General features: G+C 37.4%; 3 protein-coding genes across 3 annotated transcripts in view; 2 read left to right on the top strand and 1 right to left on the bottom strand.

Annotated features, from left to right (window-relative positions):
* Positions 1-939, bottom strand: part of LOC111046684 (protein Star) — a 38829-nt gene extending 37890 nt beyond the window's left edge. Inside the window, exon 1 of the mRNA XM_039430384.1 lies at positions 811-939. The gene's annotated coding sequence lies outside the window, so the exon portion shown is untranslated. The remainder of the gene's footprint in view (positions 1-810) is intronic.
* Positions 940-1006: 67 nt separating this feature from the next.
* On the top strand, positions 1007-14445 carry LOC111043977 (6-phosphogluconolactonase). Its single transcript, XM_022329025.2, has 4 exons — positions 1007-1792; positions 10854-11054; positions 11704-11987; positions 14035-14445. Exons 1-4 carry the CDS (start codon positions 1648-1650, stop codon positions 14149-14151), a joined length of 747 nt encoding a protein of 248 aa, XP_022184717.1. The 5' UTR covers positions 1007-1647; the 3' UTR covers positions 14152-14445.
* LOC120351835 lies at positions 12880-13951 on the top strand. The gene is made up of 2 exons (XM_039430385.1): positions 12880-12990; positions 13185-13951. The coding sequence occupies exon 2, from the start codon at positions 13352-13354 to the stop codon at positions 13949-13951; it is 600 nt and encodes a 199-aa protein (XP_039286319.1). The 5' UTR covers positions 12880-12990; positions 13185-13351.
* Positions 14446-14503: the final 58 nt, after the last annotated feature.

The following is a 14503-nucleotide window of genomic DNA, read 5'->3' as shown; positions in this document are numbered from 1 at the left end:
AAAATTATTTATTCTTAATTTCATCTAACACACGTGAAAGGAGAACTCCAGGCTCTCCTCACTTCAGACCAAATTCAATTCTATCATCAAGGGCTTCCATTGGACAATAGATAGCATTGAGAACAGAAAAAAAGCACTTTTGATTATAGTTTTCCTAAAAACACATGCTGGTGGTAGTATTACTTAAAAACGTGTATATTGTGCAGATTAACTGGACAATTTATTAAGATTAGCAATTGGGACATTGAAAAAAAATCGACTCATGATAATCATTTCAAAGGTGTTAAAACGAGCTATAACCTTTGAATGGAACATTTTTCTCAAAAAACGGAAGCATAAGCTTTTATTAGATAAAATTTGACATTACAAGTAGTGTACGGTAACAATGGGGACTCTTCAGTTCCAGGCGATGTACGATGTATACTAACACCCTGTAAAAATTCAGCTTTCCTATAATTTTTTACACAAAACCATAGATCAAAGATACTGTTTAAGTGAAGATAATAGTATCATTTGTCTCTGGCAGAACCCTGTTTTCTTTTGTCTTCATTTACTGTGCATAATACGATAATAGTCCAGTCAATACAGACATGAAAAAGGGGGAGTGCTTGCAATAATATTGTGGTTCTGATTTTTCAATTTATTGTTTATATACATAAGAGAGGTCCAGAACCAATTTTTCCATGCAAAATTCCCCTAATATTCAACTAGAACGTTGAAAAAACTTGAACAATGTCACAGCCAACTCTAATTATGTTGTATTAGAGGTAACAATGTAAACGCCTCTTTACTGGCTCAATTAATGCTCACCTGTAGCTATGTATGATGGTTTGTTTTTTGATTCCTTCAACAATGGTCGAACTTCACGACGAAAAATTTCTACCGGTCCGGTACCGAACCGAATTCCATTCGGCTAGATAGGATGCTCTGAGGAAAGCTCTCATCGGGCTACCCGAACCCGACAGTTTCAGCTCCCAAAGTCTCAAGTCTACTGTAAAAAGTAGTTAGGCCTACTATTTTTTGTGGATCACTGAATTTAGCGCAAAAATATCTGATTTCAGATTCTTCTCAACCGCATGAATCGACAATATTGAATATTGATTGACGAGTTGTTGAATAGTAGCCTATCATCAGTGATCTACGATAATTTATTTCACTGCAATAAAAACAACATACCAATATTATAGCTTGATAATTTGAGTTAATTTATCAAGAAAACAACTTCACTTTACCAGCCAAAGCCCATGATAATTGATTGCTTGCTAAAAACATCCAAATCAATCGCCTTTGAAAATGACCTTGACCTGCGCCCATGCCCTACTCACTGACGATTGACGACCAAATAGGCTACTATACCGGTATGAGCTGAGATAACACAGAAGTTTTGACGTTTGCCTTTCACAATTTAACATAAGCCAGTGGGCTTCCGCTTCATTTTGGACTACTCTGTAACAAGTAGGCTAGAAGTTGGACTGTGATAACTAAATTCTATCAATAATTGAAAAAAGTTAGGTAGTGTAGGTACCGCTATTCATCAGAGGTAAACTCCATTCGTACACTGATAAAACATTCTCGCACTGATAAGTCATTGTACCTAACTTACCGTTAGATATCCAATTTTAATAACTAATAAACGTGATTGAATAAATGGCTGAGCCGAATAGTAATTTTATTAGGGAAATAGCTGTTGTCAATACAGAGAATGACGTTATTGAAAGACTTGCTCACATATTACAAGAAGAAGCGAATCGTTCGATCAAGGATGATGGATTGTTCAAGATTGGATTATCAGGTGAGAAAATAAATTCAACTTTTATTTTTACCGTGCTGGTTAACTTAGGTAAAGAGGTATGGATCATGAATGTACCGTACCGTAACTATTATTGTTCTATATTCCGACAGGTGGTTGCTACATGTTGCAATCAGCATTTGACAATACCGGTACCATATAATTATAGTAATTTTATGGCGGTATATTATAACGGTATAATTATCAATGCCAAATAGATACAAAATACGCACAATCAAACTCCCTCCCCACACCCGCCCGTTTGCATCAATCACATCACATTACCAAATTCAACAGAGCCAATAAAGCTGCCCCAACAGAAAGAATATAAGGCTATATAACGTTTATAAATTTATAAACTATAATATTATCCCACTCTATAGTTTAAACATCAAAAGTGCTACAGGCCTATAAAGGTACACTAAACTTAAAAATGAATTCAATCTCAATTATTATTGTAACAGTTTACAAACCCCCTGCTGGTTGGGGGAGCTTTGAGTCGAACATCCTACTCAAGCATTATTTTGTTGGAAACCAGAATACACCCACAGTATCCCTGCTTGTTGTAGAAGGCGACTAAAAGGGACCCCCTTTCCAAAGCCCTCCTTCTCCTTCATAACGCTTTGGAACTTTTCATTTCTAGAATGGCTCTTTTTCCATTGACTTAGCTTTGTGCCATTCTTTCTTTCTTTTTCTGTCTGTCGGCCTTCCTTGGTCATATTCTAACTTCTTCTTAGGCCAACCCAAGGTGTAATGTGGTCCTTTCTGATGGGTGGTGCTTTTATATGATGTCTCTAACGGTGCCTGCAGGATACCAGGCGCCTCTCCTGTAGTATTTAGCCTTGCCTGGACATGCGGGGCTCTGTCTGGGTTGACTCCACTTCCCAAGCTGTTCGTGAGGACCACATGAACAAACCAAACCCCAAGGCTACTCAAGAAGTTGCCTTGCCTTTAAATCCATCGGGATCTGCCCCATCAGGGCAGGTTCCTCAATCTGAAATGGGTGCTTTCAGGTACACAGGAGGTTCCGTTACACTCTTATGTAGAGGCTATCAAGATTGAAAAGGCTTCCACTGATTACAACATGGATGACATAAGCTCAATCACACCATACCATCCCAACTGGAGAGGAAGGATGAGCTTCTCAGACCACTGCTCAAAGAAGAACGGCCATTCAGGCAAAACTTATTGGAAGAAGTTGGGTTTTTGACTCTGCAAAGTTTCGGAGGGGCAAAAATAAAAAACCCAAGTGACCAGAGATGAGTGAAACTCCAGGCACAAATGTGGGTCAAGAGGCTGAGTCAAGGGTGGCCAGTCGCCAGGCGCTCTTGAGGCAATTTGGCGACCCCCTCCCTCAGCGGAAGGACCTACAAAAAAGGCCAGGAGTGGATCTCACATAGGTCACGAGATTGCGGGTGGAGAGAACAAACCTCACCACTGCTCAAGGATGGGCGGCCTTTCAGGCAAAACTTCTTAGTAGAGGTGAGGCTTTTGAACCTGCAAAGTTTCGGAGGGGCAAAAAGAAAAAAAAGATGAGACCAGAGATGGGTGAAACTCCAGGCACAAATGTGGGTCAAGAGGATGAGTCAAGGGTGGCCAGGCGTCCTAGTAATTTGGCGACCCCTTCCTCAGCGGAAGGACCTACAAAGAAGGCAAGGAGTGGAACTCACTTATGTCACGAGGATCTATCAGTCTCAAGAGACTGCCAAGCATATCACACTGGATTGCGAGAGACCAAGGGCAAGAAGAAGGCATCTGTTTGGCTGCAAGCAACCAGTTGATGAACGGGATATTAGTGTAGGGAAAACCTCCTGGATCTTGTAAAGGACACAGATATTGGCTTGTCCGCAACTAACGTACTTGGGAACACAACAAGCGTCTGTTGACGTATGGGGTTCTTTGAACCTTTGGATCCTTGAATCCGTCCCTTCAAACATAACATAATAGTTTACAAAATTAAATGCATAACAAAGCCAATATAATAAAGTCAATGCAAAGAAAATAATAAAATCATGTACGATGCTGTATAAAATTAAAAAGAAAAACATAACAAAACTGACATTTATTATTCAATGCTAAACAATCAAATACAACGAAAGCAGTCACTTTACTCAAATAAATTAACTCTCACAAACTCTAAAAAAAACAGCTCAATTCAACTCTACAAAAAATCTATCGAAAAATCGACTCTCCACTCAAGCAAAAAAAATCAATGCAACATATCACCACACAATAAAATTGCTATTCTGGTGCTGAAAGCTAAAATGCAACAAAACTCATGCACACACATCAACATTGCCCCTGCGCACTTGTATGCCACACAACAGACAGACTCAACATATCAACAAACATTAACATGAAACATCATCCTTTTCACAACAGCTCACATGGGCCTATAACATCACAATACGCACTATGAAACAAGAAACATCCAAAATACAATACAGCCATTTCAATATAAAATTCACTTTGCTATGCAAAATAAAAAATATAATACAAAAAATTGAATAATTATTTCGAAATGATAGCGTTTTTAACAAAATTAAAATAATCTAACAGATGGATTTCCTTTTTCAAATTCAAGGTGGATCTCTTGTTACAATGCTACCGAAATCTCTGAAAAGCATCTCAACAGAATGGGAAAATGGAGGTTTTTTTCTGTGATGAGCGTATTGTACCATTTGACAGTAGCAACTCAACATTTGGCGCCTACAAGAAAACTCTCATCGGATCATTCCCAATTGAAGAATCTCAATTTGTTACAATTACTCCAGGTTTATCAGGTTGGTAAACTGAGCTTTTCATATATTTCAAAGTAAACTGTCAGAATATTCAAACTATAATATATAAATATAAATACTTGAACTATCAATTTAATGATTTTGTTTCAAGAGATAAGTTTGTGGTGAAAGCGTGGACGTTTCTCAGAAGTGATTGAAATCATTAATCTAATTGTTGAGAGTAGTTTGAATAAGAACTTTATTTGTTGCAATTTTACACAACGCTGTTATTTTTGTGGATGGACGGCCAAGTCTCATTTTATACGGACTGTGAGTTGAGTAATTTATTTCAAACTTTAATAGAATCTCAACTGAGGAATTACTTTTGAAAAACTTACAGTTATAGTTCAAACAATATTGAAACGATAAGATTACATAAATAAATGAAAATATAAGAATGAACCTTACTATTAATGATAACCATTATTAACGATCTACTCACATTCTACTACGATCTACTCTCATCATTAACGATCTATTCACAATTATTATTTATTTATTCAAATAATTGAGTAGCTCCAAACGGTTAGGTAATATGAAGGTTTTGTTCAGGTAGTGTGAAAACCCGTGCATGGGGATAGCATAATATTGTAAAAATACACGACATTAAAATGAATTGAAATACTCAAGTTGAAAACATTTTTTGTTGCAGCCGAAGATGCAGCCAAGGACTATATCCAGAAGATGTGTGTCTACTTTCCGCCTGACACGTTGCCCAAGCTGGATGTGCTGCTGTTGGGCATGGGCCCTGATGGGCACACCTGCTCCCTCTTCCCCGCCCACAAGCTGCTCAAGGAGACCTCAGTGTGGGTGGCCGCCATCACCGACTCCCCCAAACCACCCCCCTCCCGCATCACCTTCACCTTCCCTGTGCTCAACAATGCGCGCTTCTGCATTTTCCCCATTATTGGTGCTTCGAAAGCGGCTATGGTCAAGGTTGGTTCCATCATCACTCTTCAATTGAATAATCATTACAATAAAATATCATTAAAAAATAGTTTTTTATCATTCAGCCTAGCAAGCTGCCGCAGGACAAATACCCCAGATGATATCTTATTACATATCCTCTCAATGTAAGGATGCCATGTTAATTTCCTGTCCAATAAAATTCCCAAGAATGCTACTTTCTCTTCTTGGTCTAATTCATTTTCCTCTACAACACATTTATTTCTCTATCCTCTACTGAATTATATTTACTTTTGAATTGTAGGAATTGACATTTCTTACTATTTATTGTTAATTGCCTTTGCTTCAAGAATTGGACAATTGACTGTACTCCAGTAAAAGCATTTATTTCTAGACTATCTAATAAATAATTGTTAAAGATAAGCGATGTGTCATCAGCAAACAACAGAGCTCTGTGATCTTTTAACTCTTTTGGTAATTGGTTCACATACAACAGAAACAGTAAGGGACCCAGAATTGAGCCTTGAGGTACTCCAGCCTGGACCTCCAGTTTTTGAGATTTAATTTTTACTATTTCATTCCCATCCACCTTGGTAAGCTCAACACACTGGTTTCTACCTATGAGATATGATTCAAACCATTTTAGTTCTATACCATTCACACCTACAGTTTTTAGTATTTCCAATAATATTCTATGGTTCACACAATCAAAAGCTTTGGATAAATCAAGAAATATTGCGGCTGCCTTCTCACCTGAATCTATTATATCTATTAGTCTTTCAACAAGGGATACTATTGCAGTCTTAGTAGATTTCCCTTTCTGGAACCCATGCTGTTCATCACATATGAAATTAATTTCTTCCAGGTGCATCAATAGCCTATTTAAAACTACTCTTTCAAAAATTTTACTTATTACATTTAGAATACTAATGGGTCTATAATTTTCAACTCTTTCAGAATCACCGCTCTTGAAAATTGGCAAAATTTTTCCTTGTTTCAGATCATCAGGGAAAATACCCTGCTCTAGTGAAGTATTAAGGAGATGCAATAAAGGGTCCAGTAATTCATTTTCACATTCTTTTAAAATTTTGCTTGAGACCCCATCCAATCCTACTGTTTTTTTGTTATTCAAATTTTTTATTATTCTTGACAACTCATCTCTTGATAATGGATGAAATTTAAATACCTTTTCAATTGGCTCAGCATTTAATGTAGTTGTATTATAAGTATTAGTGTTCAGTGACTTTTGGAGATTATATGCAACCTGTTGATAATACTTATTGAAAAAGTTACAAATGTCTATACTATCATCCATATAATTTCCATGTTCATCGATTATCCTAGGGACATTAGTAACTGTATCTTTTTGAGCTGCTCTCCTATTTCTATTAATTACCTCCCAAACAGCAGAGTTAAAATTGGTACTAGTTGTTAATATTTCAGCTGTTTTCTTACACTTAGCTTTCCTCACTTCTTTTGCATAGTTTTTCTTTAGACATTTGTATTTGACTTCACTCGGAACATCCCTCACTAATTTAAATTCCTCATAAGCTTCCCTAACAATATTTCTTTGAGTAAGAATATCTTCAGTTATCCATTCATCTACTTTGTTTAATTTACTTTTTACTTTGACTTTTTTTATGGACAGCATACACTAATGTGAAATCTTAGAGTATCAATGAATTGCTTATATTTGTAATTTAGGTTACAACTGTTATAAACACTACTCCAATTTTCTTGAAGCAGTTCCTGCTTCAAACAATTTATATTTCCTAGCTCATATTGCTGAATTTCTTTCACAAAAGTTTTTTTTCTGCTTGGATTCTGGCCCTGCAACTTAACATCTAAAATTTGATAGTTATGATCTGATAGATCTGAGCTACCTAACCTGACATTACAACCTTCTATATTTGTGAGGATATTATCAATAATTGTCTGTGAAGTTCGAGTTACTCTTGTATATTCGTGGACCTTAATTTCTAAATTATTCATATTAATAATATCTCTAATATCCTCTGTCATTTTATCCTGCCTGGCAAAATCGGTATTGAAATCTCCTACTACTATAACATTTGTGAAACGAGCGGTTGTAATTTCCAAAAGTGTATGGAGCAGCTCACAAAATTTTTGCCAGTCTCCATTTGGTGACCTATAGATACCTAACACTGCTACCTCAAATCGATCATCAATTTTTAACCTTAGTCCCGTCACCTCTAAATCCATCTCAACAGAAAATCTCTTAACAAAATCCAGTTCATAAGTTTGGGTATGTTTAGCATTGCTAGTGAATATACATACACCACCACTTCTATGAGCTATTCTACAAAATTCTGATCTCAGTGAATAGCCTGGAATCCTAACTTGATTTATTTCCTTTATTTTTAAGCCATGCTCTGTGAAAATAATGTCAGGATCCTCCTGTTTAAGAAATACTTCTAATCTGTCAATTTTGTTGCGAAGATACTGAATATTTTGATGATAAATACTAAAAACCTTACCATCTTGTGCTACTCTATCTCTAGCATTTGTAGCTATTTCCCTTTCCCTGTTTTGAGCCAATTTACTAAAAAATCGTTATTTGTTTTTTTGACTGTTTTTAAACCAGAGGATTGCAAACGGCTTTCAATCAGCTCTGCCAATCTATTACAAAAGATTACTTTGCCAGATCGATTTAGATGCAACCCATGATTAGTGAAGTTATGTCTTTTCAGCCTTTCATTTAGAAAACAAATCCCCAGTTGTTTAGAATTCTTATTTTTTAGGCTGTTGATTGTATTATGGATTGATTTGTTTGTCGAATTGATTGCTTCATTTAATTCTGGCCTATCAAACCTATTAGGAATAGTACTTATTATTAAGTTTGTTTTTTTGCTGAGTGGCACAATTTCCTTGATTTTTTCTGTTACTTGAGGAAGATGATTCAAGTTAGGTTCATTTATATTATTTGAGCCACCCAGTACAATTAGATAGTAATTTTATGGCGGTATATTATAACGGTATAATTATCAATGCCAAATAGATACAAAATACGCACAATCAAACTCCCTCCCCACACCCGCCCGTTTGCATCAATCACATCACATTACCAAATTCAACAGAGCCAATAAAGCTGCCCCAACAGAAAGAATATAAGGCTATATAACGTTTATAAACTATAATATTATCCCACTCTATAGTTTAAACATCAAAAGTGCTACAGGCCTATAAAGGTACACTAAACTTAAAAATGAATTCAATCTCAATTATTATTGTAACAGTTTACAAACCCCCTGCTGGTTGGGGGAGCTTTGAGTCGAACATCCTACTCAAGTATTATTTTGTTGGAAACCAGAATACACCCACAGTATCCCTGCTTGTTGTAGAAGGCGACTAAAAGGGACCCCCTTTCCAAAGCCCTCCTTCTCCTTCATAACGCTTTGGAACTTTTCATTTCTAGAATGGCTCTTTTTCCATTGACTTAGCTTTGTGCCATTCTTTCTTTCTTTTTCTGTCTGTCGGCCTTCCTTGGTCATATTCTAACTTCTTCTTAGGCCAACCCAAGGTGTAATGTGGTCCTTTCTGATGGGTGGTGCTTTTATATGATGTCTCTAACGGTGCCTGCAGGATACCAGGCGCCTCTCCTGTAGTATTTAGCCTTGCCTGGACATGCGGGGCTCTGTCTGGGTTGACTCCACTTCCCAAGCTGTTCGTGAGGACCACATGAACAAACCAAACCCCAAGGCTACTCAAGAAGTTGCCTTGCCTTTAAATCCATCGGGATCTGCCCCATCAGGGCAGGTTCCTCAATCTGAAATGGGTGCTTTCAGGTAAACAGGAGGTTCCGTTACACTCTTATGTAGAGGCTATCAAGATTGAAAAGGCTTCCACTGATTACAACATGGATGACATAAGCTCAATCACACCATACCATCCCAACTGGAGAGGAAGGATGAGCTTTTCTCAGACCACTGCTCAAAGAAGAACGGCCATTCAGGCAAAACTTATTGGAAGAAGTTGGGTTTTTGACTCTGCAAAGTTTCGGAGGGGCAAAAATAAAAAACCCAAGTGACCAGAGATGAGTGAAACTCCAGGCACAAATGTGGGTCAAGAGGCTGAGTCAAGGGTGGCCAGTCGCCAGGCGCTCTTGAGGCAATTTGGCGACCCCCTCCCTCAGCGGAAGGACCTACAAAAAAGGCCAGGAGTGGATCTCACATAGGTCACGAGATTGCGGGTGGAGAGAACAAACCTCACCACTGCTCAAGGATGGGCGGCCTTTCAGGCAAAACTTCTTAGTAGAGGTGAGGCTTTTGAACCTGCAAAGTTTCGGAGGGGCAAAAAGAAAAAAAAGATGAGACCAGAGATGGGTGAAACTCCAGGCACAAATGTGGGTCAAGAGGATGAGTCAAGGGTGGCCAGGCGTCCTAGTAATTTGGCGACCCCTTCCTCAGCGGAAGGACCTACAAAGAAGGCAAGGAGTGGAACTCACATATGTCACGAGGATCTATCAGTCTCAAGAGACTGCCAAGCATATCACACTGGATTGCGAGAGACCAAGGGCAAGAAGAAGGCATCTGTTTGGCTGCAAGCAACCAGGTGATGAACGGGATATTAGTGTAGGGAAAACCTCCTGGATCTTGTAAAGGACACAGATATTGGCTTGTCCGCAACTAACGTACTTGGGAACACAACAAGCGTCTGTTGACGTATGGGGTTCTTTGAACCTTTGGATCCTTGAATCCGTCCCTTCAAACATAACATAATAGTTTACAAAATTAAATGCATAACAAAGCCAATATAATAAAGTCAATGCAAAGAAAATAATAAAATCATGTACGATGCTGTATAAAATTAAAAAGAAAAACATAACAAAACTGACATTTATTATTCAATGCTAAACAATCAAATACAACGAAAGCAGTCACTTTACTCAAATAAATTAACTCTCACAAACTCTAAAAAAACAGCTCAATTCAACTCTACAAAAAATCTATCGAAAAATCGACTCTCCACTCAAGCAAAAAAAATCAATGCAACATATCACCACACAATAAAATTGCTATTCTGGTGCTGAAAGCTAAAATGCAACACAACTCATGCACACACATCAACATTGCCCCTGCGCACTTGTATGCCACACAACAGACAGACTCAACATATCAACAAACATTAACATGAAACATCATCCTTTTCACAACAGCTCACATGGGCCTATAACATCACAATACGCACTATGAAACAAGAAACATCCAAAATACAATACAGCCATTTCAATATAAAATTCACTTTGCTATGCAAAATAAAAAATATAATACAAAAAATTGAATAATTATTTCGAAATTATAGCGTTTTTAACAAAATTAAAATAATCTAACAGATGGATTTCCTTTTTCAAATTCAAGGTGGATCTCTTGTTACAATGCTACCGAAATCTCTGAAAAGCATCTCAACAGAATGGGAAAAATGGAGGTTTTTTTTCTGTGATGAGCGTATTGTACCATTTGACAGTAGCGACTCAACATTTGGCGCCTACAAGAAAACTCTCATCGGATCATTCCCAATTGAAGAATCTCAATTTGTTACAATTACTCCAGGTTTATCAGGTTGGTAAACTGAGCTTTTCATATATTTCAAAGTAAACTGTCAGAATATTCAAACTATAATATATAAATATAAATACTTGAACTATCAATTTAATGATTTTGTTTCAAGAGATAAGTTTGTGGTGAAAGCGTGGACGTTTCTCAGAAGTGATTGAAATTATTAATCTAATTGTTGAGAGTAGTTTGAATAAGAACTTTATTTGTTGCAATTTTACACAACACTGTTATTTTTGCGGATGGACGGCCAAGTCTCATTTTATACGGACTGTGAGTTGAGTAATTTATTTCAAACTTTAATAGAATCTCAACTGAGGAATTACTTTTGAAAAACTTACAGTTATAGTTCAAACAATATTGAAACGATAAGATTACATAAATAAATGAAAATATAAGAATGAACCTTACTATTAATGATAACCATTATTAACGATCTACTCACATTCTACTACGATCTACTCTCATCATTAACGATCTATTCACAATTATTATTTATTTATTCAAATAATTGAGTAGCTCCAAACGGTTAGGTAATATGAAGGTTTTGTTCAGGTAGTGTGAAAACCCTTGCATGGGGATAGCATAATATTGTAAAAATACACGACATTAAAATGAATTGAAATACTCAAGTTGAAAACATTTTTTGTTGCAGCCGAAGATGCAGCCAAGGATTATATCCAGAAGATGTGTGTCTACTTTCCGCCTGACACGTTGCCCAAGCTGGATGTGCTGCTGTTGGGCATGGGCCCTGATGGGCACACCTGCTCCCTCTTCCCCGCCCACAAGCTGCTCAAGGAGACCTCAGTGTGGGTGGCCGCCATCACCGACTCCCCCAAACCACCCCCCTCCCGCATCACCTTCACCTTCCCTGTGCTCAACAATGCGCGCTTCTGCATTTTCCCCATTATTGGTGCTTCGAAAGCGGCTATGGTCAAGGTTGGTTCCATCATCACTCTTCAATTGAATAACCATTACAATAAAATATCATTAAAAAATAATTATTTACATTATTCTTAGGCCCGGTTTCTAGGAAACTTATTGTATCTATGGACCATTTCAACTATATTAATGGTCTATTGCATTTAATAAAATAAGTTTAAACCTTATCAAAATAATGGTACATTCTAATCCAAATCTAATGGACCATTACAACTATAGTTTAATGGCTAATAATAATAATCGGTGTCGCAGATATACAGAGGCTGAGTCGAGAATACATCAGGCAACGTTATTCTCCAACGATGGAAGGAAATATTACAAACTTTTAAATAGCAATAAACACGGTGTAGTGCAACATCCTGGTGTTGAAGATATGGAAAAATTTTGGAAGGATATGTGGCAGGAGCCAGTTATGCACAATGAAAATGCATACTGAATAAATCAGGTGAAAAGCAAGATGAGAGATCTTGCTGGAATGCCAGAATGTGTAATCTCTACAGAGGATGTTTCTATTACAGTGAAGAAGAGTCACAATTAGAAAGCCCCAGGGCCAGATGGTATCCAAAACTATTGGTTGAAGAATTTTTCAAGCTTGCATTCTAAGATTGCAGGCTGCTTCAATGACCTACTACAACAGAGATCAGAAATACCAGTGGGTTTTGCATCTGGACTTACTTTCATGATTCCTAAGAAAGAGAGGAATATGAGCCCTGGAGATTATAGACCAATCACATGCCTGAACAGTACTTACAAGCTAATGACATCCACGCTCGCTTCCGAGATTGATAGCCACATCACTCTTAATAAGATCATGGCAACAGAGCAGCTTGGATGTAGGAAGGGTGCTAAAGGCTGTAAGGAGCTTTTGATTCTGGACTCTTTTATTGCAGGGAAAGCAAGTGCAAAGCAAAGAAATGTATCAATAGCTTGGATAGATTATGCTAAAGCATTTGACTCGGTTCCACATAGCTGGCTGTTGTATGTTCTCCAGCTCTACAAGGTGGATGTAGCTCTTGTGAACCTCATGAGGATGGTAATGAGCCAGTGGAGTGTAAAACTGAAAATAGGAAGTGGAGAAACACAAATTCAGACTGAATCAATCCAGATCTACCGAGGAATCTATCAAGGAGATAGCTTGAGCCCACTATGGTTCTGAAAAAATCTCAAAAACAGAAATGCTCACAAAAGTGGAAGGTGAATTCCGCAGCAGACTTGATAGGGTTCTAAAAGGAAAACTATCTGCAAATAATTGCATCAAGGCTGTGAATACTTGGGTGATCCCAGCATTGACCTACACCTTTGGAATTCTGAAGTGGTCAGATACTCGATTGGAGCAGATTGATAGGTGTGTCAGGACAAGGATGACTAAATTCAGGATGCATCATCCACGTGCCTCAGTTGCTCGATTTTACCTACCAAGGAGTATGGGAGGTCGCGGTTTGATGAGGGTATCAAGGTTGTGTGTAAGACAGGAAACGAAGTTAAGATCTTACTTCCAGAATGCTGATTCAGATTTGTTTGTGAAGGTATGCCAGCTGTATAATGGTTACACAGCCCTTGATTTAAGAAACCAAAGAGGGAGCGAGCTGCTATCTGCTCAAGACCTAAAAGAAGAATGGAGGACAAGAGAGTTATATGGACGGTTTTATGGGCACCTTAATTCAGAGCCAACAGAGTATATGTTGCGCCATAACAATGTGGCAAAAATTGTGCACTTGGAGCTGCAGATCAAGTTTTGGAATATTGCAGAGGTCCTCCCTTACTATAACTATCAGCCTCCTCCTCTGGTTGAGTTCAATCACGTCAAGATCTACTGGGATGTCCAAATGATTACAGACAGGCGAGTAGTACACAACAAGCCAGACATCCTAGTATTGGATCAGCTGGAGAAGAGAGCTTATATAATTGATATAGCTGTACCTTCAGATGAGAATGCTCAGAAGACCAGAGGTCTACAATAATTACATTGTATAAACCTGTTTCTTTGAAGGATTATCGAGCATAAGAAATCTTGAAATAATATTATAAATTTTTTTGTTTGCAGAATGTACTTGAGGACGAGTCATACCCTGCTGGACGCGTGAAAACTGTTCAACCAGGAAAGACTGTTTGGATTCTTGATGAAGCAGCAGCTACTGATTACAAGAACAGTTCTACTTAAATTTGCAAAACAATTTCAAGCTTTCCATTATCATTGTTCAACGTATAATAAGTAGTCTCACATTTATTATTGTTTGAATGTTGGAACAATAATAAGCCTTTTTTATTATTGTTTTAACTGTTAAAACAATAAACTAATGCGCCTTATATTTATTATTGTTTGAATGTGGAAATAATGATAAGCCTTCTTATACATTCCAATCACTCGACTGATCAGTTATAAATAGCTGGAAAGAATTGTGCATTTAATAATGTTTTATACACTTGTTTTGTTAATAAACAGTTTTTCAATGTGTATGCTTCCTCCAATATCTTACTCATAATAAGTACCAGCATAAACCCTCCTGATCTTG

This window comes from Nilaparvata lugens, chromosome 6, assembly GCF_014356525.2.
Source record: "Nilaparvata lugens isolate BPH chromosome 6, ASM1435652v1, whole genome shotgun sequence".
NCBI lineage: Eukaryota > Metazoa > Arthropoda > Insecta > Hemiptera > Delphacidae > Nilaparvata > Nilaparvata lugens.
This window is presented reverse-complemented; position numbering and strand designations above follow the sequence as displayed.